The following is a 24007-nucleotide window of genomic DNA, read 5'->3' on the forward strand; positions in this document are numbered from 1 at the left end:
TGCACATTCTACATCATAGAGCAGTAGGATCAAAACACATCCATATGTACATTGGTTACAATGATTCTTTCTGTGGAACCAGGAGAGGACAGAGTGCTAATCCTGAAAGTATGGGTTTTCCTTCTGAGTCTAGGAGCATTCTATGTCCCCATTATGACACTGAACTCAAGCTTACATTACATAGTTCTGACATCTACTGACTTCTGCTGTGTTATGTTCTGTACAGAAGTTTTGTCCCAGGAATTCATTGTGCAGCAAAGCCTGTAACACAAACAGGAACAGGGAAAGGCAAATAGTTTAACATTTCCAAAAGTTTCCAAAAAAAAAAATACAACTATAAATTGAAATTCAATCTTGACTGTAATTTGCAAAAAAAAAAAAAAAAAAAAAAAAAATTAAATGAACAAACCCTTACCAAGTTCAGTCTGCCCAGCAAAGCAGTGCCCCTCCCTCACACTCAGGAGGTTTAGGATTGAAATGATGGTTCTTCCCAACTACTAAGAGGTGGACTCTCTAACCAGATTACCTCAGGCACCTCCTTCTCTTATAGATAACCATGTAAACACTGTAATTAAAACAATACTATGATTTATACTAACAATATTTCTTGCTTCTTTTTATCAAAACCAGTTGTGATTATGGGAGTAAGAAAGTCTGTTAAGACACACTTTACTGCAGAGAAAGCTTGGCAAAGCCAATATGGCTATGAGTATCACATGGTTTCTATTTCTTTTAATTTCTTGATATAAACTATATATCTTAGTTCCTGATCCTTTCATTATTTCCTTATTGGGTATAATCACAACTGTATGCTTTTCATCATATCATCTATGTTTCCTCTTTACTTTGGGATTTTTCTCACTCTTTATTTCCCTTAAATAACACATGACTGGGGAAAACCCCAGATGACTCACTGACCTTTGGCTAGAATTACAGGAAAGTTCTCATCTTTTGCTCCTGGAAGGAAAATCCTGGGCAGCTGCTGGTTAGAGATTACAGCTGGGGAAAGGACTTGGTTGGGATTCATTTCAGTTGCTACAGTTGGAGACCCCAAGGACAGTGACAGACAGGACAACTTACTGTAAATCCATAATGAGGAATGTTGAGGTACTGAATCCACGAAAGTTCAGGTAGTGAGATTCCTGAATATAGTGACATACCTGAGAAAAACTATGAAGAACAAAAGCATGAATTAGAACCAGTCTATTGACTAAGAATTCTAGACAAGTTCCTCACTCTTCAAGACCCCTTCATCCTTCTGACCGTTTCTGCTCAGACCAGCTTTTATTTATTTTTTTTATTAAGAAATTTTCTACTCACTCTACATACCACCCACAGATCCCACTTTCTCCTTCCTCCCACCCCCCCAGCCCTCTCTCCCAAGCCACCCCACATCCCCACATCCACCAAATCAAGGTCTCCCATGGGAAGTCAGCAGAGCCTTGCACACTGAGCCTAGGCAGGTCCAAGCCCCTTCCCACTGCACCAAGGCTGTGCAAGGCATCACACTACACGTACCGGATTCCCAAAAGCCTACCCATGCACTAGGGATGAAACAGATCCCGATCCCCCTGCCTGGGTGCCCCCCAAACAGTTCGAGCCAAACAATGGTCTTTCATATCTAGAGGGCCTAGTCTAGTCACATGGGGGCTCCACAGCTACTAGTTTACAGTTCATGGGCTTCCATTAGTGTGGCCGGCTCAGACCAGCTTTTTAAAACATTCTTTCATTTAACTCTATACAGAATTCTTCTTCTTCTTCTTCTTCTTCTTCTTCTTCTTCTTCTTCTTCTTCTTCTTCTTCTTCTTTTCCAAATCCAAGGCTCTTTGTGGTTTTTAAACAAGGACCTGCCACCCCACTCTGCAGGAGCCAAATCTACATATATTTGTTATGAGCATTCTTTAAACTTTAAATACTCCCATCCTACATATTTAAAATCCTCTTTAGATTCCTTATAATATCAAATTTATTTAGTTATATAGTTTATACTGCATAATTCATGGGATGGCAACATTCAGAGCACAAGAATCATTTGTTTCATATATTTTCAATATATGATTGGTTGAATCTTTGACAATATGACAGGCCAACTGTAGTGAATATTCTAATAAAATTGCAGCTATCTAAGAACACATGCTAGAAGAACACTGTCTTGGCTCATTTTATATCAACTTGACATAAGCTAAATTCACTGGGGAGTGGGGACCCTTAAGACAAAAGAAATGTCTGTAGGGAAGAGCTTGGTCCTACCTCAACTTGGTGTCCCATGCTTTCTTCAAGCCCATGGGAGGCCTGCCCCTTTCTGAATGGAGAAGGAGGTAGAATGGATGGGGATGGGGTAGGCATGAGTCAGGGGGAGGGAACAGGAGGAGAGAAAGGAGGGGACACTGTGGTTGTTATGTAAAATAAACAAAAATGTTAATAAAATAAAATAAAATTACAAAACAAAATGTCTCTATAAAATCATCTATAGGCAAGCTAGTAAGACATTTTCTTAACTAGCGATTGATATGACAGGGTCCAGACCATTTGTGGGTGTAACCATCCCTGGTCTGGACACCCTAGGTTCTAAAAGAAAGCAGACTGAGTGAGCCATTAGAACAAGCCAGTAAGCAGCACCCCTCCATGGTCTCTGCCTCAGCTCCTGCCTCCAGGATCCTACCTGCTTAAGTTCCTATTCTGATTTCCTTCAGTGATGAACAGTGATATGTAAGTGTAAATAAAAAGTAAGCTAAATAAATCATTTTCTCCCAACTTGCTTTTTAGTCATGGTGTTTCCTCACAGCAATAAAAACTCTAACTAGGACAAATACTGAACATTATATACCCACTTCTACTTCCAAGAATCAATAAATCTTGTTATTTATGTGTTTTGACTCTCTATTCATGACTTTAGGAATAATTTTGGATTCTATGCAATCCTCATCAAAATTCCAATATAATTCCAAGAAATTGAAAAACAATATGCTGTGGGATGGTCTGTATGTCAAATGTGTTGCTGATTGGTCAATAAATAAATAACTGATTGGCCAGTGGCTAGGCAGGAAGTATAGGCGGGACAAGGAGGAGAATAAAGCTGGGAAGTGGAAGGCTGAGTCAGAGAGACACTGCCAGCCGTCATGATGAGAAACAGCATGTGAAGGTGCCGGTAAGCCAGGAGCCATGTGGCAAGGTATAGCTTTATGGAAATGGATTAGTTTAAGCTGTAAGAACAGTTAGCAAGAAGCCTGCCACGGCCATACAGTTTGTAACCAATACAAGTCTCTGTGTTTACTTGGTTGGGTCTGAGCAGTTGTGGGACTGGCAAGTGAGAGAGATTTGTCTTGACTGTGGGCCAGGCAGGAAAACTCTAGCTACAACAATACTAAATTTCACATGGAAATACAAAAGACTCAGATTAGCAGAACGATCCTGAATAAGGAAACTGCTAGAGGTATCATCAACCACTGGGGGTATCCCTACCCATTTTTTGAAAGAATCCATCCCAATGTTGTGTGATGAACAATTCATCTTCTCTATGGATAAGAGGCTTTCAGTGGGCCTACCTGCATGTCTTGGAATAAGAGCAACAGACTCTGGAAAATTTTACCACCCCATGTGTCCTTGTCTCATAAAGAGGGTAACATGCCATTCCCTCTGCTAGGACCAGGGTCCCATTCAAAGGAAAAGGACACTTGAGCCTGGGGATGTCCTTCCATGCAAGTGTAACAATTGCTCCTTGGGCACATGCACTGTATAGTTAACACAGTTTACCCAAGTATTCAATTCACTACATTAGTTTTATAAGTACATTATCAAAAGAAAAAATAAAGTGAACGCTAATAGCACTATGTCCTTTAGGTAATGAGGTATTGTTAGGTTCCTTTTGAGGATTAATTTTAAAGACTGCATGTAGCCAGTAAGACTCCTGTGGACAAGCCTGCCCACCACCAACACCCATTGGACTCTGTAATCTATAAACCCCACTCACTCTACCAAACCTGCCCATCCTCTGAGACTGCAGTTGCTTCCTGAGACATAGACTCTGCCAGCCCAGATTGGACCGAGAGGTGAGTGACTGTTTTCCTAGCTGGTCATCCCAGTCTCTAGGCCCTAGGTCCAGGGACATAACCTATGCTCCCTTAACCCCACCCAATGCAGCCTCAGTTGCAGGCCAGCAAACAAGACTCCTGCAGACAGGCCTGCCCACCACCACCCCCCCTTTGGACCCTGTAATCTATAAGCCACACTCCATTCCCCAAAACTACCCATCTCCTGAAACTTCAAGGGCTCCCTGAGACAAAGACTTCACCAGCTCCAGTTGGACCAAGAGGTAAGTGATAGTTCACTTAGACAGTCACCCAAGTCCCTAGGTCATAGACTGGAGCACAACCCCTGTCTTCTTAACCCACTCATTGCAGTCCCAGTTGCTGGCCAATAGGTAAGACTCCTGCTGTCAGGGACTCTGTAATCTATAAGCCCTACTCCATTCCCCAAATCTACCTATCCCCTGAGACTTCAGTGGCTCACTAAGACACAGACTCCACCAGCTCTAATTGGACCAAGAGTGCCAATTGGACCAAGAGAGGCTCCCTGAGAAACAGACACTGCTTGCACCGACTGGAGGAAGTGATGGGTAAATGCCAGTGCAAGAATACATTCAACAACATAAAGAACAATATGGCACCACCAGAACCTAGCAGCTCTACAACAGAAAGACATGAGCATCCCAATGTAGAAGAAAACAACATTAAAAAAATAACTTTATGATATAACACCAGTAGCACAGACACTGAGAGAAACAATCAATCAATGGGACCTCTTGAAACTAAGAAGCCTTTGTAGGGCAAAGGACATGGTCAACAAGAAAAAACGACAGTCTACAGAATGGAAAAAGATTTTCACCAACCCCACATCTGACAGAGGACTGATATCCATAACATATAAAGAACTCAAGAAATTAGACATCAAAATACCCAACAGTCCAATTAAAAAATGGGCTATAGAGCTAAATAGAGAATTCTCAACAGAAGAAGCTCAAATGGCTGAAAGACATTTAAGGAATTGCTCAACATCATTAGTCATCAGGGAAATGCAAATCAAAATGACTCTGAGATACCATCTTACATCTGTCAGAATGGCTAAGATCAAAAACACTGAAGACAGCTTATGTTGGAGAGGATGTGGTGCAAGGGAAACATTCCTACATTGTTGGTGGGAATGCAAATTTGTACAGCCACTTTGGAAATCAATATGGCACTTTCTTAGAAAATTGGGAATCAATCTCCCTCAAGATCCAGCTATACCACTCTTGGGCATATACCCAAGGAATGCTCAATCATAACACAAGGACACATGCCCTTCAACTGAAGAATGGATAAATAAAATGTGGTACATATACACAATGGAGTACTACTCAGCAGAGAAAAACAATGACATCATGAGGTTTGCAGGCAAATGGATGGAACTAGAAAAAAAAATCATCCTGAGTGAGGTAACCCAGACTCAGAAAGACAAACATGGTATGTACTCACTCATAAGTGGATACTAGATGTAAAGCAAAGGATAACCAGACCGCAACTCACAACTCCAGGGCGGCTACCTAGTAAGGAGAACCCTGAGAAAGACACAGGCATCGCCCAATGACAGAGAAATGGGTGAGATCTACATGAGCAAACTGGGTGTGGGGGTGCTAATGGAGGGCAAGGGTCGGGGGAAAGTGAGCTTAGGGGATCAGCAGGTCCCAGCTGGATCAGGAACAGAGTAGGAGAACAAGGAAAGAGATACTATGATAAATGAAGACCCCATGGGAATGGGAAGAAGCAGAGTGCTAGAGAGGTCCCCAGAAAGCAACAAATATACCTCCACTGTAGACTACTGACAATGGTCGAGAGAGTGCCTGAGTTGATCTACTCTGATGATTGTATGGCCAAACACTCTAACAGTCATGATAGAACTCTCATCCAGTGACTGATGGAAGCAGATGCAGAGATCCATGACCAAACCCCAGGTGGAGCTCCATTAGTCCAACTGGCGAGAGAGAGGAGGGGTGTAGCCTTGGTGTAGGGAGGAGGGGACTGGACCTGCCTCAACTGAATCCACCAGGTTGGGTTGACTCCCCAGGGGAGACCTTGCCCTGAAGTATGTGGGAATGGGGGGTGGGTTGGGTGGGAAGGCTGGGGGTGGGCGGAGGGAGGACAGAGGAATCCGCGGCTGATATGTAAAATTAAATTAATTATATAATAAAAATATTAAAAAAATAAAAAATAACTTTATGAAGATGATAGAGACCTTTAAAGAGAGAATGAAAAATTCCCTTAAAGAAATCAAGGAAAACACAAACAAAAATTGGAAGAAATCACTAAATTCCTTAAAGCAAGCCAAGAAAACCAAGAAAAAGCAATCAAACAGGTGAAGGAAACAGTTCAAGACTTGAAATAGAGGCAATAAAGAAGACGCAAACTGAGGGAATGCTGGAAACAGAAATCTGAGTAAACGAACAGGAACTACAGATGCAAGCATAGCCAACAGAACACAAGAGAATTTCTGGCATTGAAGATATGATAGAAGAAATAGATTCATTGGTCAAAGAAAACATTAAAGCCAACAAAGTCATAACACAAAACATCAGAAAATCTAGGACACCATGAAAAGACCAAACCTGAAAATAATAGGGATTGAAGAAGGAGAAGTATGCCAGTTGAAAGGCACAGAAAATATATTCAACAAAATCATAGAAGAAAAATTCCCCAACCTAAAGCAGAAAATGACTATGAAGATACAAAAAGTATACAGAAAACCAAATAGACTGGACCCAAAGAAAAAGTCCTCTCACCACATAATAATCAAACCACTAAACGTACAGAATAAAGAAAGAATATTAAGATCTGCAAAAGAAAAAAGGCCAAGTAACATATAAAGTACAGACCTATCAGAATAACACCCAACTTCTCAATGGAGACTCTGAAAGCCAGAAGGCCCTGGACAGACATTATGAAGACACTAAGAGACTGCAGATGCAAGCCCAGACTACTATACCCAGCAAAACTTTCTATCATCAAAGATGGAGTAAACAAGATATTCCATGACAAACAAATCCAGCCCTATAGAAAGCACTAGAAGGAAAATACAACCTAAGGAAGTTAGATGCATCCATGAAAACACAGGCAAGAGAAAATCCCACACCAACAAATCCCAAAGAAGAGAAACACACACACTACCATCCCAAAAATCACATGAATTAACAATCACCAGTCATTAATATCCCTTAATATCAATGGAATCAATTCACCTATAAAAAGACACAGGCTAACAGAATGGATATGAAAACAGGATCCACCCTTCTGCTGCATACAAGAAACACACTTCAACTTCAAAGACAGATACTACCTCAGAGTAAAGGGTTGGGAAAAGACTTTCCAATCAAATAGACTTAAGAAGCAATCTGGTGTAGCTATCCTAATATCTAACAAAATAGACTTCAAAATAAATTAATCAAAAGAGATCAAGAGAGACATTGCATATTCATCACAGGAAAAATCCATCAAGATGAAATTTCAATTCTGAATCTTTATGCCCCAAATACCCACATATATAAAAGAAACATTACTAAAGCTTAAATTGTACATCAAACCCCACACACTAATAGTGAGAGACTTCAACACTCCACTCTTACCAATGGACAGGTCTGCCAGTGTGGAGGCCAAAACTACTCAGAGCCAGATAATCTGAGCTTCCTTTATCCAGTATGGCAGCATAAGGGGATGATTTGACCACAGGTGTGGTTACCAGGTATTTGGAAGGGTCTACACTTGGCTGTACAGTATGCTTTGTTCTTGCAAGGGGAAGGTCTTTTGCCTCTCCCCTTGGCATGTTATAAAAAGCCTTTTGAATAAACAAAAAAGGCCATTGGATACTGACCCAGGTCCTCCTGAAGCTATTCCATGTTTCTGTCTTTTTTTCTTTGTTGAGGTCTCTCTTTCCATCTGATATTTTCTTACCCCTCTCTCCTCCTAAGAACTATAGAATAGGTGGAAAAGGTGGGAGCTGGACTCCCATAGACTCCCACATGCCAGACAGAAACTTAACAGAGAAATAAAGGAACTAACAGATGTTATGACTCAAATGGACTTAATAGATATCTACAGAACATTCCACACTAACACAAAAGAATATACGTTCTTCTCAGGACCCCATGGAACCTTCTCTAAAATCGACTACATACTCAGTCACAAAGCAAATCTCAACAGATACAAAAAAATTGGAACAACCTCCTGTATTTTATCAGACTACTATGACTTAAAGTTAGAATTCAACAACAACACAAATTACAGAAAGCCTACAATCTCATTGAAATTGATTAATGCTCAACTGAATCACCAATGGGTCAAGGAAGAAACAAAGAAAGAAATTAAATACTTCCAGGAATTCAATGAAAATGAATGTACAACATACCCAAACTTACAGGACATATGAAAGCAGTGCTAAGAGGAAAATTCATAGCTCTAAATGCCTACATAAAGAATTTGGAGTAATCTCACACCAGTGACTTAATAGTACACCTGAAAGCTCTAGAACAAAAAGAAGCAAACTCACCCAGGAGAAATAAATGCTAGGAAATAATCAAATTGAGGACTAAAATCAATAAAATAGAAACAAAGAGAACAATACAAAGAATCAATGAAATTAAAAGTTGGTTCTTTGAGAAAATCAATATGATAGACAAATCCTTAGCCAAACTAACCAAAAGGCAGAAAGAGAGCATCCAAATTAACAAAGTCAGAAACAAAAAGGGAGACACAGCAATAGACGCTGATGAAATCCAGAGAATCATCAGGTCATACTTCAAAAACATGTACTCCACAAAATTGGAAAATCTAAAGGAAATGGACAATTTTCTGGATAGGTACCACATACTCAAATTAAATCAAGACCAGATAAACAATTTTTTTTTTTTTTGGTTTTTTTCGAGACAGGGTTTCTCTGTGTAGCTTTGCGCTTTTCCTGGAACTCGCTTTGGAGATCAGGCTGGCCTCGAACTCACAAAGATCCGCCTGCCTCTGCCTCCCGAGTGCTGGGATTAAAGGCATGCGCCACCACCGCCCGGCTCAGATAAACAATTTAAATAGACCTAACATCCCTAAGGAAATAGAAGCAATCATTAAAATCTCCCAACCAAAAAGAGCCTAGAGCCAGATGGTTTCAGCACGGAATTCTACCAGAATTTCAAAGAAGAGCTAATACCAATACTCCTCAAATTGTTACACAGAATAGAAACAAAAGGAGCATTCTCAATCTCTTTTTATGAGGCTACAGTTACCCTGATACCCAAACCACACAAAGATGCAACAAACAAAGAGATGTACAAACCAATCTCCCTCATGAACATTGATGCAAAAATACTCGGGAGGCAGAGGCAGGCGGATCTCTGTGAGTTCGAGGCCAGCCTGGGCTACCAAGTGAGTTCCAGGAAAGGCACAAAGCTACTCAGAGAAACCCTGTCTCGAAAAACAAACAAAAAAAAAAAATACTCAGTAAAATATTGGCAAACCAAATCCAAGAACACATAAAAAAAAACATGTACCATGACCAAGTAGGCTTCATTCCAGAAATGCAGTGATGGTTGAACATACAAAAGTCTGTTAATATAATCCATTATATAAACAAACTGAAAGAAAAAAACACATGATCATCTCATTAGTTGCTGAAAAAGCCTTTGACAAAATCTAACACCCCTTCATGATAAAGGTCTTGGAGAGATCAGGAATACAAGGAATATATCTAAACATAATAAAGGCAATATACAGCAAACCAACAGTCAAAATCAAGTTAAATGAAGAGAAACTCAAACTGATTCCACTAAAACCAGGAACAAGACAAGGCTATCCATTGTCTTCATATCTATTCAATATAGTACTTGAAGTTCTAGCTAGAGCAATAAGACAATGAAAGGAGATCAAGGGGATACAAATTGGAAAGGAAGAAGTCAAACATTTGTTATCTGTAGATGATATGCTCGTATACATAAGTGACTCCAAAAATTCTACCAGGGAACTCCTACAACTGATAAACACCTTCAGTAAAGTGGCAGGATACAAGGTTAACTAAAAAAAAAAAAAAAATAGCTCTCCTATATAGAAATGATAAACAGGCCGAGAAAGAAATCAGAGAAACATCACCCTTTACAACAACCACAAATAATATAAAATACCTTGGGGTAACTCTGACTAAGCAAGTGAAACACCTGTATGACACAAACTTTAAGTCTTTGGAGAAAGAAATTGAAGATATCAGAAAATGGGAAGCTCTCCCATGCTAATGGATAGATAGAACCAACATAATAGAAATGACAATCTTACCAAAAGCAATCTACAGATTCAATGCAATCCCTATCAAAATCCCAACACAATTCTTCACAGACCTGGAAAGAGCAATACTCAACTTCATATGGAAAAACAAAAAACCCAGGATAGCTAAAACAATCCTTTACAATAAAGCAACTTCAGGAGGCATCACCACACCTGACATCAAGCTTTACTATAGAGCTATAGTAATAAAAGCAGCTTGGTATTGGCATAAAAACCAACATGTGGACCAATGGAATGAAATTAAAAACCATGACATTAATCCATACACCTATGAACACCTGATTTTTGACAAAGAAGCCAAAACTGTACAATGGAAAAAAGAAAGCGTCTTCAACACATGGTGCTGACATAATTGGATGTCAACATGTAGAAAATTGCAAACAGATCCATATCCAGTAGTGGATAGGGTGCCTGAACTGGCCTATCTAGGTAGTCAGATTGGTAAATACCCTAACTATCATCATAGAGCCTTTATCCAGTAACTGAGATGGAAACAGCCAAGCACCAGGCTGAGCTTTGGGAGTCCAGTCGAAGAGAGGGAAGTGAGATTCTATGAGTAAAGGGGGTCAAGACCATGATGCAACTGCAAACCAAGTGTTCAAGTCCCTGAGCCTTAGGGGACAATTCTCCTTCAAACTTCCACAGGGAAGGATTTGGGAGGAAGAAAATGACATGGACTTTATCAAGACACTTTGTGTGTATTTAAGAATCTCTAAAACAAAAGTTAATTAATAACATTTATTGAAAATTTACATTACTGAATGGCCATATACATATGGCCATATTATATAGGAAATATAAACAAAACTTAGTACTTTCTCAAAGACATGCATCTGCTATTGCCAAGCTACAGTATGCTCTTACAATAGCAGAAAGGATATGAATGTTAACACACTAAATTAATTGTTCTATTTACTTGATATGCTTCTTGGGAAAATGTGGAATCTGGTTCCATTTATCAGTTGATTTATTAACATTAAGTGTGTAATTTACATGTATGAAAGACTAAGACTGGGTAACCAATTACAGACAGATGAGCAGAAGTAGCTAATTCAGGAGACTGATTACTATTTAGGAGTCTGGAATCTTCTACTATTTCTAACACTTTTCAGATTACAAGTGAGTCCTAAGATAGTTTCCTCATGCTGAACACTTACATTGATCATTGTTGTAGAATATTACTCTAAGATGTATTACATTTGTTTATGCTGTGGAACATTTGCTTAATGATGCAAAGATGTGTTGCATTCTTTTACATTGCATTTGTTTAACTCTGTGAAGCTGTGTTACTTTGCCTGTCTAAAACATCTATTTGGTCTAATATAGAATTGAATGGCCAATAGCTTGTCAGGGAAGGATAGGTGGAACTGGCAGGCAGAGAGAATAAATAGGAGGACAAATCTGAGATGATAGAGGAGCAAGAAAAGAAGAAGAGGACAGTATGGGCAAGCCAACCTGCCACCCAGTCACCCAGCCAGCCATAGAGTAAGAGTAAAAGTAAGATACACATAAGTAAGAAAAGGAAAAAGTCCAGAGGCAAAAGGTAGATGGGATAATTTATGTTAAGAGAAGTTGGCTAGAAACAAGCCAAGCTAAGGCCAGGAATTTATAAGTAATAATAAGATTCAGTGTGATTTATTTGGGAGCTGCATGGCAAGCCACCAAAAGAGCAAAGAGTAAAGAGTGAAAAACAACCAACTACAGATCATGACCTTTGCTTTCCCATTAGAGATGACTGAATAAACCAAATCACCTCTGCTGTGATTAAAACAGCAGGCAAAACTCTCACACCAGCATGAAAGGAAGGCTGCAATCTGTCTTCTTGTGGGAGGAAATCAACCAATCATACCACTTTCTTGAAGTTACAATTTCTTATGGTTTTGTAAAATGATCCCAATAAATGTCTGGTAAGAGCTCACAAGAAAGAACATTTTAACCATATCATAGTACTTACATCAGAGAGTAGCCACAAAGCCTAGGAGGAAAGGTTGCTCCTTTTCTCCTACAGATCATAATAAACTTTAGCATGAGGCCTCATGTCCTAAGTACTGATGTGTCAAGCACGTACATGTTCCAGAAGGAACACAAGGAAAATTTTCCTCTTAGAAAAACACAATTCATACTCACCAGCATGAACATAAAGTAGATGCCCACAGATGCTGTTGGTATAGCTACTGTATTCTCCCCTGCCCCTGTAGACAGTGATAGGGAAGTGGCAGAATAAGCCAACATCATGATGGTAAATAACATAGTGAAGAAACCCTTCACATCTGTTTTCACTCCTTAGAAAGAAAAAAGCAGGGTCAGTTCATCTACTAAGTCAAGAGAATTGTACATATTTCAAATAATACTTTAATAATCAATGACACTAGCAACAGTTTCACAGCCACCCAACTAATCTGGGTCTCCAACTGCTACCAAATGATGTGTATGCTGAGAACCAAACTTGGGGACTTTGGAGGAACAGCGAGTGCTCTTAACCAATGAATGTGTCTACAATCCCATCATATGGTTTTATTTTTATATTTGCCACAAAATACCTTTCCATGTAATACCTGTTCTCCTTTATACATAATTATGGTCAAATTATAAGATCCTGACATGGAGACCTACAGGCAATACTACTGGCCAAAATATTACTGCATTCTCTTACAGGAGAATCAGCAATAGAACATACTCATGTCCACATTTCCCTGTGCTTATTATAATTGCATTATTAATAAAATTGGGATCTGTAGCTAGAGTTTTCCTGCCTGGCCCACAGTCAGGACAAATCTCTATCACCTGCCAGTCCCACAGCCACTCAGACCCAACCAAGTAAACACAGAGACTTATATTGGTTACAAACTGTATGGCCGTGGCAGGCTTCTTGCTAACTGTTCTTACAGCTTAAATTAATCCATTTCTATACCTTGCCACATGGCTCGTGGCTTACTGGCATCTTCACAAGCTATTTCTCATTGTGGCAGCTGGCAGTGTCTCTCTGACTCAGCCTTCCACTTCCCAGCTTTATTCTCCTCCTTGTCCTGCCTACACTTCCTGCCTAGCCAATGGCCAATCAGTGTTTTATTTATTGACTAATCAGCAACACATTTGCCATATAGACCATCCCACAGCACTTCCCCCTTTTTTTCCAAAAAGAAAGGTTTTAACCTTAACAAAGTAAAATTACATATAATTTGGGAATTTGGGCGTAGCTTCTCTTACTACTTCCTGCTGGAGGGGGGCGCTGTATCTTATGGGGACACAAAGAAAATTTTAGGATCATGGAGTAGTCTGTGAGGCTGTATCATCTGAGCCAGTTGCCTTGAAACCATTCTGGATGTTGGATCATCTGGGCCTTGGTGTCATTGGAGACCTCTCAGGGGGTCTTGGCTGGTCAAACCTGATGTATCTTAATCTGGAACAAATCCATAGCCTCTGGCTTTCTGTGGGAACAAAAGCAGAGTCTCCTTTCCAAAGCAACATATCCTTATATCCAAATTTTGAAGTCAGGGTATCTTTAAAATATACATTTTGGCATAACTCAACAGCTTTTACAATCAAATGTTTTTCTGCAGTTAAAAATCCCAAAGACAACACAATCCAGATTCACTGTGTAATATTCATCTTTACATGGCTTATTTTTTATATTACTTTTACTGTCTTTTTAAAGACTTTATTTTTTAAAACTATGTATTTGTTTCTATAACTGTATATATCACCTTTTCTGTCTCTTTTAAGCCTACGTATATTTTACACACATTGTAAACTATTACATCTGAATCTGTCTTATTGTGAATCTATTGCTTAAACTGCAGCAGCTGTGGCTGCTGGCTCTGCCCACCTCAGCTTCCCAACATGGTGGTGGTTTACCACCAGCTCTGGGAGCTATCATGGGTCTATGCTTTTATCCAAGCAGCGTGTAGTCCAGAAACCTCATTTTTTGTTTTGTACTAGCAAAGGCTAAATCCACCACGCAGCTTAATGTACCACTTGCAGAGGCCTCATTCCCGCCATAGGCAGTTCGAGCACGCTAGGAACCCACCAGTAGCTCAAACCGGCAGCTGCCACTCATTTGAGAGAGACAATTAGGAAGCTGTTTTTAGCTCCGTTTTAGAATCTTTTTTCTCACTTTTTAGGTGGAAACTCTTGCCACCACATTGAACGCCATTTGTAGCTAGAGTTTTCCTGCCTGGCCCACAGTCAGGACAAATCTCTCTCATCTGCCAGTCCCACAGCCTCTCAGACCCAACCAAGTAAACACAGAGACTTATATTGGTTACAAACTGTATGGCCGTGGCAGGCTTCTTGCTAACTGTTCTTACAGCTTAAATTAATCCATTTCTATACCTTGCCACATGGCTCGTGGCTTACTGGCATCTTCACATGCTATTTCTCATTGTGGCAGCTGGCAGTGTCTCTCTGACTCAGACTTCCACCTCCCAGCTTTATTCTCCTCCTTGTCCCGCCTACACTTCCTGCCTAGCCAATGGCCAATCAGTGTTTTATTTATTGACTAATCAGCAACATATTTGCCATATAGACCATCCCACAGCAGGGATCAGGATGTGCTGGTTAGTATTTTGTAAATTTAACACAAGCTAGGTCATATTAGAAGAGGTAACCTCAACTAAGAAAATGCAACCATTAGATTGGTCTGTAGGCAAGCCTGTGGGGCATTTTCTTGATGAATGATTTCTGTGGGAGGTCTTAGACAACTGTGGATGATGCCATCCCTAGGCAGGGGGTCATAGGTTCTATGAGAAAACAGGCTGAGGAAGCCATTAGGAGAAAGCCAGTAAGCAGCACTCCTCCATAGCCTCATTTCCTGCCTCCAGATTCCTGCCCAGATTTCCTGCCCTGAACTCTTACTAGTGGCCATGTAAGAGGAGCAGCAGGTGGCAATTGAAGTTCAAGGTGTCAGCCCCCAAGGAAGCAACACCCTGATGGGTGAATCTTGGACAGGCAAGTCTCCAAGACCAAAGACCCCACAATGTCTTTGCTTCTGCTGTGCCTTTACATGTTTGCTGCTGCCATCTTTTTCTGGTATCTTGCATGATGTGAATGGGTGTGGGGAGATCCCCACTGCCTATAATATATTATATTTATCTCATGAAAACATCCTGTTCTACTGGGCATTCTAACCTGTGGATTATTATGAAGATGATTCTTACCTAATCTCTACTGTCTAATTGATAATAATAATGTTAGTTTATGCAGAGTTTTGATGAATAAAAATAAATACAAGAACATGTTACACTGCTAGGGCCTATGCATTTCACCTAAGGAGCTGCATAGATCACAGTTCAGGTTAATGATTAAGGAAAACTATTGAGTCCCCAGAAGCCAGGCTAGCTCTAATTCTCTTAAGGCTAAACAATGGAGTCACAGGTTTTGGTGTGCATCATTAGCTGAAACAAAGCCTTAAAATAACTTCAGGTTAGATCCAGATGTTTTGATAATAGCTTTAAGATGAAAAATCCCAGAAAACAATCTAAAATTTAGAAGGATACATAGCTGAGTTATAGATTCATTGGCTTAGGGTCAAAAATACGAAGCAGCCTGATTATTATTAGCTGACATACTTTCCTTGCTAAGTTTAGTTGGTGATCAAAAGTGATGATTAATTCCTTGTGCTGATTTTTGCCCTCAACCTCCTGATATAAGAAACTGTTGATGAATGGGTATGCACACCAAATATTTAAATTAGAGCTGACTGATTCTTTTTCATTCATAAAAGTTTAGATTTGTAATTCTTTTAAGATTATTTATAAGATTATCTTTTAAGATAAGTAATAAAGGAATTGGCCCTTTCTTTGTAACTGCAAAATGTAACCTATCATCAAAAGACCTGACTGAGAAAAATATCTTGCTTACCTACATAGTTAATCTATAAAAAGTTGCTTGAGTATGAATGCACATAGATTCTTGGGATAATTTGTTTTCACCTAAAGTATTTAAAATGTTTAAACATATAAGGAATATGGAAAATACGCTGTCTTTTACTGTTTTGTATTCATTGTAATCATTCACTTAAACAGAATGTAACCACATTGTAATCTTTATATTGCCTGAAAGATTTTGCTGCAGTATGTAAGATGTAAGAAAAAGAATAAAGTTAGAGTTAAATGTCCTAGAAGGAAAACATCAAGAATGAGAAAGTTAGAAGGAACTAGATGGGAAATATCAAGAATATAGGTAGAGTTAGAAGGAAATCATCAAGAATGAGAGAAGGAAATCACCAGGCTGGGGGATGGGCTGGGGTGGAAGGCTCGGGGGAATGGGAAGAGGGATGAGGCGGGGGAGGGGGGGGATCTGTGGTTGGTATGTAAAATGAATAAAAAATTTCTTATTGAAAAAAGAAAAAGAAAAAAGATAGAGCTAAATGGGCTAGAAGGAAAACCATTAAGAATGATGTTTGTCTTTTCCTCCATTTCTTTAAGGGAATTTTTAATTACCTATTTAAGGGCCTCTATCAACCTCATAAATTTAATTTTAAGGTCATTTTCTTCTGTTTCATCTGTGTTAGTATATTCAGGTCTTGATGTTGCAGAACCACTAGATTCTGGTGGTGCCATATTGCTCTTCATGTTGTTGAATGTATTTTACACTGCCATCTACCCAACTGAGTTTGGGTAATTATAGGTACAAGTGTTATACCTCCTTCAATGTCTTCCTCGAATATGTTCAGGTAGAGCCTGTGCCTCCAGGGGGCCTCTGATGCCTCTGGTGGAGTGGCCTAGCCACAGTAGTCTTGCCTGCTGACCAACTATTGGGTCTCTTCCTCCAATCGATGTGGAAATCAAGGAAAAGGCAAACAAAAGATAAGAAGAAATCAATAAATCCCTGAAAGAAATCCAGGGGGAAAAACAATCAAATAGGTGAAGGAAACAGTTCAAGAAAATTGAAAAAGAGGCAATAAAGAAAACACAAACCAAGGGAATTCTGGAAACAGAAAATCTGCGTAAACCAACAGAAACCACAGATGCAAGCATAGCCAACAGAATAAATGATTGAAGAGAGAATCTCAGGTGTTGAAGATAGGATAGAGGAAATAGATTCATCAGTCAAAGAAAAATGCAAATCCAACAAATTAACAAAAAACATTCAGGAAATCTGGGACACTGTGAAAAGGCCCAACCTAAGAATTAATAGGGATGGAAGAAGGAGAATTCTAGCTCAAATGCAAAGAAAATATATTCAACAAAATTATAGAAGAAAACTTTCCCAACCTAAAGAAAGACATGCCTATGAAGGTATAAGAAGCTTACAGAACTCCAAATAGACTGGATTTTTGTAGTTTCTCCTTTACTGTGTCCAAAGTTGAATCCTCAAGTGCAGCTTAGTACTATAGTCCTGAGAACCAGCCAGGGCTACATGGCAAGAGACTGTCTCCAACAAACAAAACAAAATAACAAGTATGAGAGAGTTAAAGTGAGTTAGAAGGAAGACATCAAGAATGAGAGAGTTAGAAGGAAGGAGAAGAGAAACATCAAGAATAAAGATAGAGTTAGAAGGAAAACATCAAGAATGAGAGAAGGAAATCAGGAAAATGAAGAATAGAGAATGCAAAAGAAGAATAAAGAAAAGGTCTGAAGGACACCACCAAGAAAGTGTGTGAATGTCCTCACAGAATCTCTAGTAAAAACAGGTGGCGCACATCTTTAATCCCAGCACTTGGGAGGCAGAGGCAGGTGGATCTCTGTGAGTTCAAGGCCAGCCTGGTCTACAGAGTGAGTTTCAGGACAGGCTCCAAAGCTACATAGAGAAACCCTATCTCGAAACAAAACAAACAAACAAAATCCAAAAAAACAAAAAAAAGTTTCATAAACAGCTTTTTTAGTATTTTGTGAAGAAGTCTTGGAGACTTTCCTCACACTGAACACCTGTTTTAGATGGCACACACTGGAGACGTGCTTTTCTACTCATGCTTTCCTACTTTAGACTTGCCACAGTTGTACAAAGCAAAACACGCTCCCCAAAGAGTAAAGACACACTCTCTTGCTTTGTCACTTACCTGCTATGCTGAATACTATAACAGTAAATATAGTACTTGGCAATAACCTCCTGGGTACCAGCTCACCCAGCAATTTCCCAAGGAAATATGGTGACACTCTGTAGTATCCACTGGTATGCTCATGTCTGCAGAGACAAAGATCATGTTAAACATCCTTAGATTAGTCCAGAAGACACAGGTGAGATACTGGCTACACTGACTTCTCCCACCACAGGGAGCCTAACAGGACAGTGTCCCCTGTGTTCCAGGCTGACTCCCATGCACATCCTCATCTTAGGGACTAGCATCTCTAGGTCATCATCCTTATGACATTCTCACTAGGATTCTCCCCATCAGAGAATTCTCCCCTGTTTTGTCCACTCTGGCCACATAACAGCTCCTCCAGGGAAGCAGCCCAATGTGCCCACTCCACTCAGAGTCCCTGAGGAGCAGCTCATTCCTACCTCACCTCAGACAGTAGTCATGGAGACTTCTCTCCTACTTGTCATGAAGAAGGTGACACTGTCACTCTGAGGTCACAGTGCAGCTTCAGGACACTACATCCTTCTCTCCAGCTACCCACACTTAGAACAGATGCATTTCTTCAATAATCTCACTTTACAACTGTGAATCTTTACTAGATACCAAATCTAATCCTTTCCATTCCTCACCCTTCCAAATCCTAAGCTCTTCTTCTCCAATTATCTTCTTTCATTTCTGTTTTTTGTTTATTTGTTTGTTTGAGACAGGATCACCAATGTAGGCTGAGCTTAAACTCCATATGTAGCCAGGAATGACCATCCTCCTGTCTCTACCCTGGCCCCAAGTGCTGGGATTACAGGAATATAGGCACACTCAGGGTTCTGTGGTACTGTGAATCTAACACAGGGTTTCAGGCACACAAAGCACTCTACCAACTGAGTGAGGCCCTCAGCTCCTCTCTCCTGGGCATGTACTTGGAGACAAATCTTGGTCATCTCTGAGAGCAGTGAATCCTAAGCATAAGCCACCAGGAAAAGTTTCTTCCATGTTTGAAAAACACAGGAGATAAACAGCCCTTTTCTACACAGCTGCTGTCTGGTTCTTTCCAGCCCTCCATCAAGAGGAGACTCTCATTCTTGTGCAGCTGTACCTCTCCAACTCCAATGTGCTGCTGAACCCACCACACTTTAGCTCTGTGAAACCCCTGACATTCTTCTTTGGGGGTGTCATGAATTTTCTGTTATTTTCAGCCCCCTACTACTGTATTGTCTACAGCACTGAGATCTGATGATCTCACCCCAATATTGAAACTTTCTCTGAGCAGCAGACTCCTCTGCTCTTGATTTCCCATACATTTCAGTTAATATTATTAATCTCTTTACATACTTCAAAAATTATGATACCACATGATAAACAAAAATTTCATAATTTGTTTATTTTCAACTAAATAAATAGGTAAAAGGGGGAATTATTGGTAATTCATGAGATAAGATTCTAGGCACAACAATGAATATAATTAACTTGATCATCAGCCCCTGACACCTGCTTCTGGAGCAGGGGTTACTCACAGAAAGCGAGTCCTGTCAATTATGAAGAGCTCCCCAGTAGACACACTTATGATACACTCGAATACTGTGAGCAAGAAGAGCAGGTTGGCTCTGCCAGGAGAGAATGGAGGCACAAACAACAATAAATCCAACATTAGGATGGTTTCTTTCTAATACACCTTGTTCTGTAGATTAAATAACATACACAGATCCAGTCTTTTTTTTTTTTTTTAAAGCAGTATTAGAAATATGGCTCAGCAGTAAAGAGTGCTTGTTGCTCTTGCAAAGGAACCAGGTTTGGTTGGCAGCACCCACATGGTGGATCACAACCATCTGTCAGTCAAATTGAAGGGGAGCCCGTGCTAGCTAGTTTTATGTCATGTTGACACAAGCTAGGGTTATCTGAAAGGAGGAAACCTCCACTGAGAAAATGCCTCCATAAGATCCAGTTGTAAGGCATTTTCTTAATTAATGATGGATGAGGAGAGCCCAGCCCATTGTGGGTGGTGCATCCCTGAGCTGGGCATCCTGAGTTCTCTAAGAAAGGAGGCTAAGCAAGCCATGGGGAGCAAGCCTATAAGCAGCACCCACCCATGGCATCTGCAGATTCCTACCTGGTTTGAGTTCCGGTCCTGACTGCCTTCAGTAATGGAATACAATGTGGAAAGGTAAGCTGAATAAACCCTTTCCTCCCCAACTTGACCTATGGTCATGTGCTTAATCAGAGCAATAGTAACCCAAACTAAGACAGAAAACAATGTCTCTTTGTGATAGTCAGAGGTCTCAGGGAAAACACATGGTACACAGACATATATGTAGGCAAACACTCATACACATACAAATAAAATACGTATTTAAAAAAGGGAAGATGGAAAATGTAGAACTGTTCTGGTTAAAAAGGTCAGGAAGTGTGAGTCCCATGAGGTATTTTCCTTCTGTCTCTACAGCGGCATCGATTAATTGAAGTGTGTCTTCTAAAATTTAACAATTGGATAATGTAATGTAATGATTCTAGAGTATGTAATATAGAAGTTAATTTAGATGAAATGATGAGAGTGGAGCCCCCATAACGCCATCTGTGTCCTCATCATGAGAAGAAACAGCATTGCAGTGTCTGCCAGGAGAGGGCTGAGAGAAGGTGGCCAGACAGGAAGAGCCTGGGAGAGAATCCTCACCTCAGACTCTCACACTGCAGTGTGGAGACACATTTACATTTAAATTTACTGAGTCTGTGATATTTAGTCATGGCATCCCAACCCACCACTTTAATTTAACTAACAAAATAGATAATCATCATTCCTACTTTATAAATAGAGGAACATAAAGATTAATAAAACTCTCAGGGATTTTCACATTCATTTGGCTGTGTTGATTTACAGAAGAGTAAGAATTAAAACATGAAACAGTAGAGGAATCTCTACTCAACAGTTTACTGGAGACATGGACTGTAGAGACATCTTTAAAGCTTTGATGGTTATCCATAAAATAGGCCAACAACTTCCTGTGTGGACAGGCCCCCAAAGAGCTTGACCACACAGTTGCCATGACTGAAAGGTTTACAACACACCCCCGCGGTCGGGCGTGTTCGCATATGCCTGGCGGACACTTCCGCCTAGCCAGGTCCAGGTCAGGATAGCCATTTCTGGGTCAGGGCATCTCGTGTGACCAGCATGCCTGGCGGACCTGGACACTTCCGCCTAGCTAGTTCCAGGTCAGGATAGCCATTTCCAGGTCAGGGCATCTGGCGTGACCAAGATCCATGACGTTCCATTGGCTACGTAGGCACGCAATGTGGCCATGTGATCTACGCGCTTGCGTGTAGTAGTGACGCAGATCTGTCCCTGCCCAGCCTTTAAAATCCAGCGCCATGTTCCTGGTTCCTTCTTCTTCTCCACACACGTGCTTCCCGCAGGCCTGTTCACTCTCTGTCCCTTTACCTTTAATAAAACTCTTATTAGCAGATCCTGTCGTGTTTCGTGACATTTCCTTGCAGGGTAAGAACACAGTGCAGCCGAAAAACTAACAATGACAAACTTAGAAGCCCAGACAGATTCTGGTAGGCAACACCTGGACCTGAAAAAGCCGTAAGCTAACCCCACCAGTGGGGCCTGCATCTAAGAGGAAATACCTGACATTCCAAACATTCCCTATACCCCTAGACAAATGTCAGCCAATCGGGGCCCTGAATCCTGGAAATCCCCTCACCCCAACCTCTGCCGTGATAAAAACCCCACCTGCTTGTGCTCTGGGCTCTCTGCTCTCACTGCTATGTCAGACAGAGAGCCCAAGCTCCCAGGCTGAAAATAAAGACTCTTTACTTTTGGGATTTGGTCTCTGTGGTGGTCTTGGGAGTCCCCAAGATCTGGGAATAACACCTACATGGTTTTCAAAGAGCTCATAAAATGAATTCAGTCATGCTTATTTATGATAATTTGTATTAGTGTGATAGGGGATGGTAAGCAGGAGGAGGGGGAAAATAAGGCCCTCTGCAGTTATCTTTTTCCTGGACACACATGTTAGGTTCCTCTAGACAGATGCATGATTGGGTCCTAACAGCCTGCCACATAACACCTTCTCAACTGACAATCAGAGGTCAATGACTCTCTTTATCTAGGTACACAGTGGTGGTTAGATGTTCAGATCAGATGAGGGGGACCTTGTTGGAGACTAGGTTTCCTTCTACATTAAAGAAAAATTCCGTTTTATAATCTACCAAAGGCCAGATTAAAGAAGGAAGGAAAAGAAAAAGACAGCCTAAGAATGAGTAAGACTCTGAGAAGAGCAGAAAGACCTCCAAACTCCTGGACTTAGGAGACAGAGGCATGAGGACTACTGCAGACTGAGGCCAGCCTGGGCTACATGGCAAGTTCTGGGCCTATCAGGTCAACTGTGGCCCTGCCTCAAAGGAACAAACATACCTGAGCACCCCATTACCAAACATAGAGCAGAGGACATGGGATTCTCCTCTTCTTCTAATGAGCCAGACCTGCTTTCAAGGCTCATCTGTCTAACTTTACTCTACTAAATGCACAACTTTCTCTCTCCACTCTTCTATTCCCACACACAACCATTCTCTGGTGCTCAGGGCATTCTCACTTCCTTTGTCTCCAATAAATTGTCTACAAGTTCCATCTGTGCTTACTTTCATATGTTTTTATCAACAAAGCCAAGTACTTAGAAAGGGAACCTAATGGTCCTGGCTATACTTAACCTTATATACCACATCTAGTTTCTAATCTGATTTTTTAGATATTATAATTGTATAATAACAACCTATAGCTACACATTTAAGGTATAAAACTAACATAATTCATGAACATTTTTTTAAAATAACTATACCAAACTAAATTAGGTGATGTCCATAACTACAAATATACATAATTTTTATGGTAACTCATTAGAAATATATTCTCAGAAACTTTAAAATGTGTATTAATATTTGCTGGATTGAATGTGCTGTACAATTTATCTCAAAGGGGAAAACTCTTACTTCTTCTATTTAACAGATTTTATACTCTCAGCCCATATGTGTCTCCTCACTCCCCACTGCCCTGGCAAAGTATACACTATGCTGCCTGGAGTCAATTACTTTATAATCCACATGTAAGTGAAACATGTTTGTCTTTCTGGGTTTGGATTATTTTACTTGACATGATATTCCTCAGATCTTCAATTCTATCCAAATTGTTAAAAATTCCCATTTTAAAGATAAGCAGCATTCTGAGTCACATTTTCTTTACCATTTATGTGTTGGTAGACACTTAAATTCCTTAACTTTTTTACTGCGCACAATGTTCCAATGAACATCAGACTTCACGTGCATTTTGGGTAAATGATTTTAAATAGGCATATAAGTCTGCACAGAATAAATGTCTGTGTTCAATTATTTCTTTCAATGCCTTCTCCTAATGTTTGGCTGCCACCTCAACCCTATAATGTTGTTGAGCCAAAGGAGCTCATATGCCACAAAATTCAAACCTAGTTTTTACTTGGACAAAATAAAGGCTTTGCTGGATCTAAACATGAAAAGCATCTCTGACCTCTTGAACATTACTAATGAAATAAATATTGACATTGACCCTGAGATTAATTTAATAGCTTTATTCCATAGATTATGTTAAGGAAGTGTTTCAGACTATCCCTCTTAGGTTTCT

The 24007-nt window shown here is 40.2% G+C and overlaps 1 protein-coding gene across 1 annotated transcript in view; it reads right to left on the reverse strand.

Moving 5' to 3' along the window:
- The window catches only part of LOC128108987 (ATP-binding cassette sub-family G member 3-like), a 49302-nt gene that overhangs the window by 4991 nt on the left and 20304 nt on the right, over window positions 1–24007 (reverse strand). The window contains exons 10-14 of the mRNA XM_052736010.1: window positions 19875–19964; window positions 18346–18470; window positions 12474–12628; window positions 1081–1170; window positions 176–261 (exon numbers count right to left, since the gene is read on the reverse strand). Coding sequence (XP_052591970.1) covers window positions 176–261; window positions 1081–1170; window positions 12474–12628; window positions 18346–18470; window positions 19875–19964 — 546 coding nt within the window. The remainder of the gene's footprint in view (window positions 1–175; window positions 262–1080; window positions 1171–12473; window positions 12629–18345; window positions 18471–19874; window positions 19965–24007) is intronic.

This window comes from Peromyscus californicus, unplaced genomic scaffold (genome assembly GCF_007827085.1).
Source record: "Peromyscus californicus insignis strain IS unplaced genomic scaffold, ASM782708v3 Scaffold_13__1_contigs__length_99412109, whole genome shotgun sequence".
NCBI lineage: Eukaryota > Metazoa > Chordata > Mammalia > Rodentia > Cricetidae > Peromyscus > Peromyscus californicus.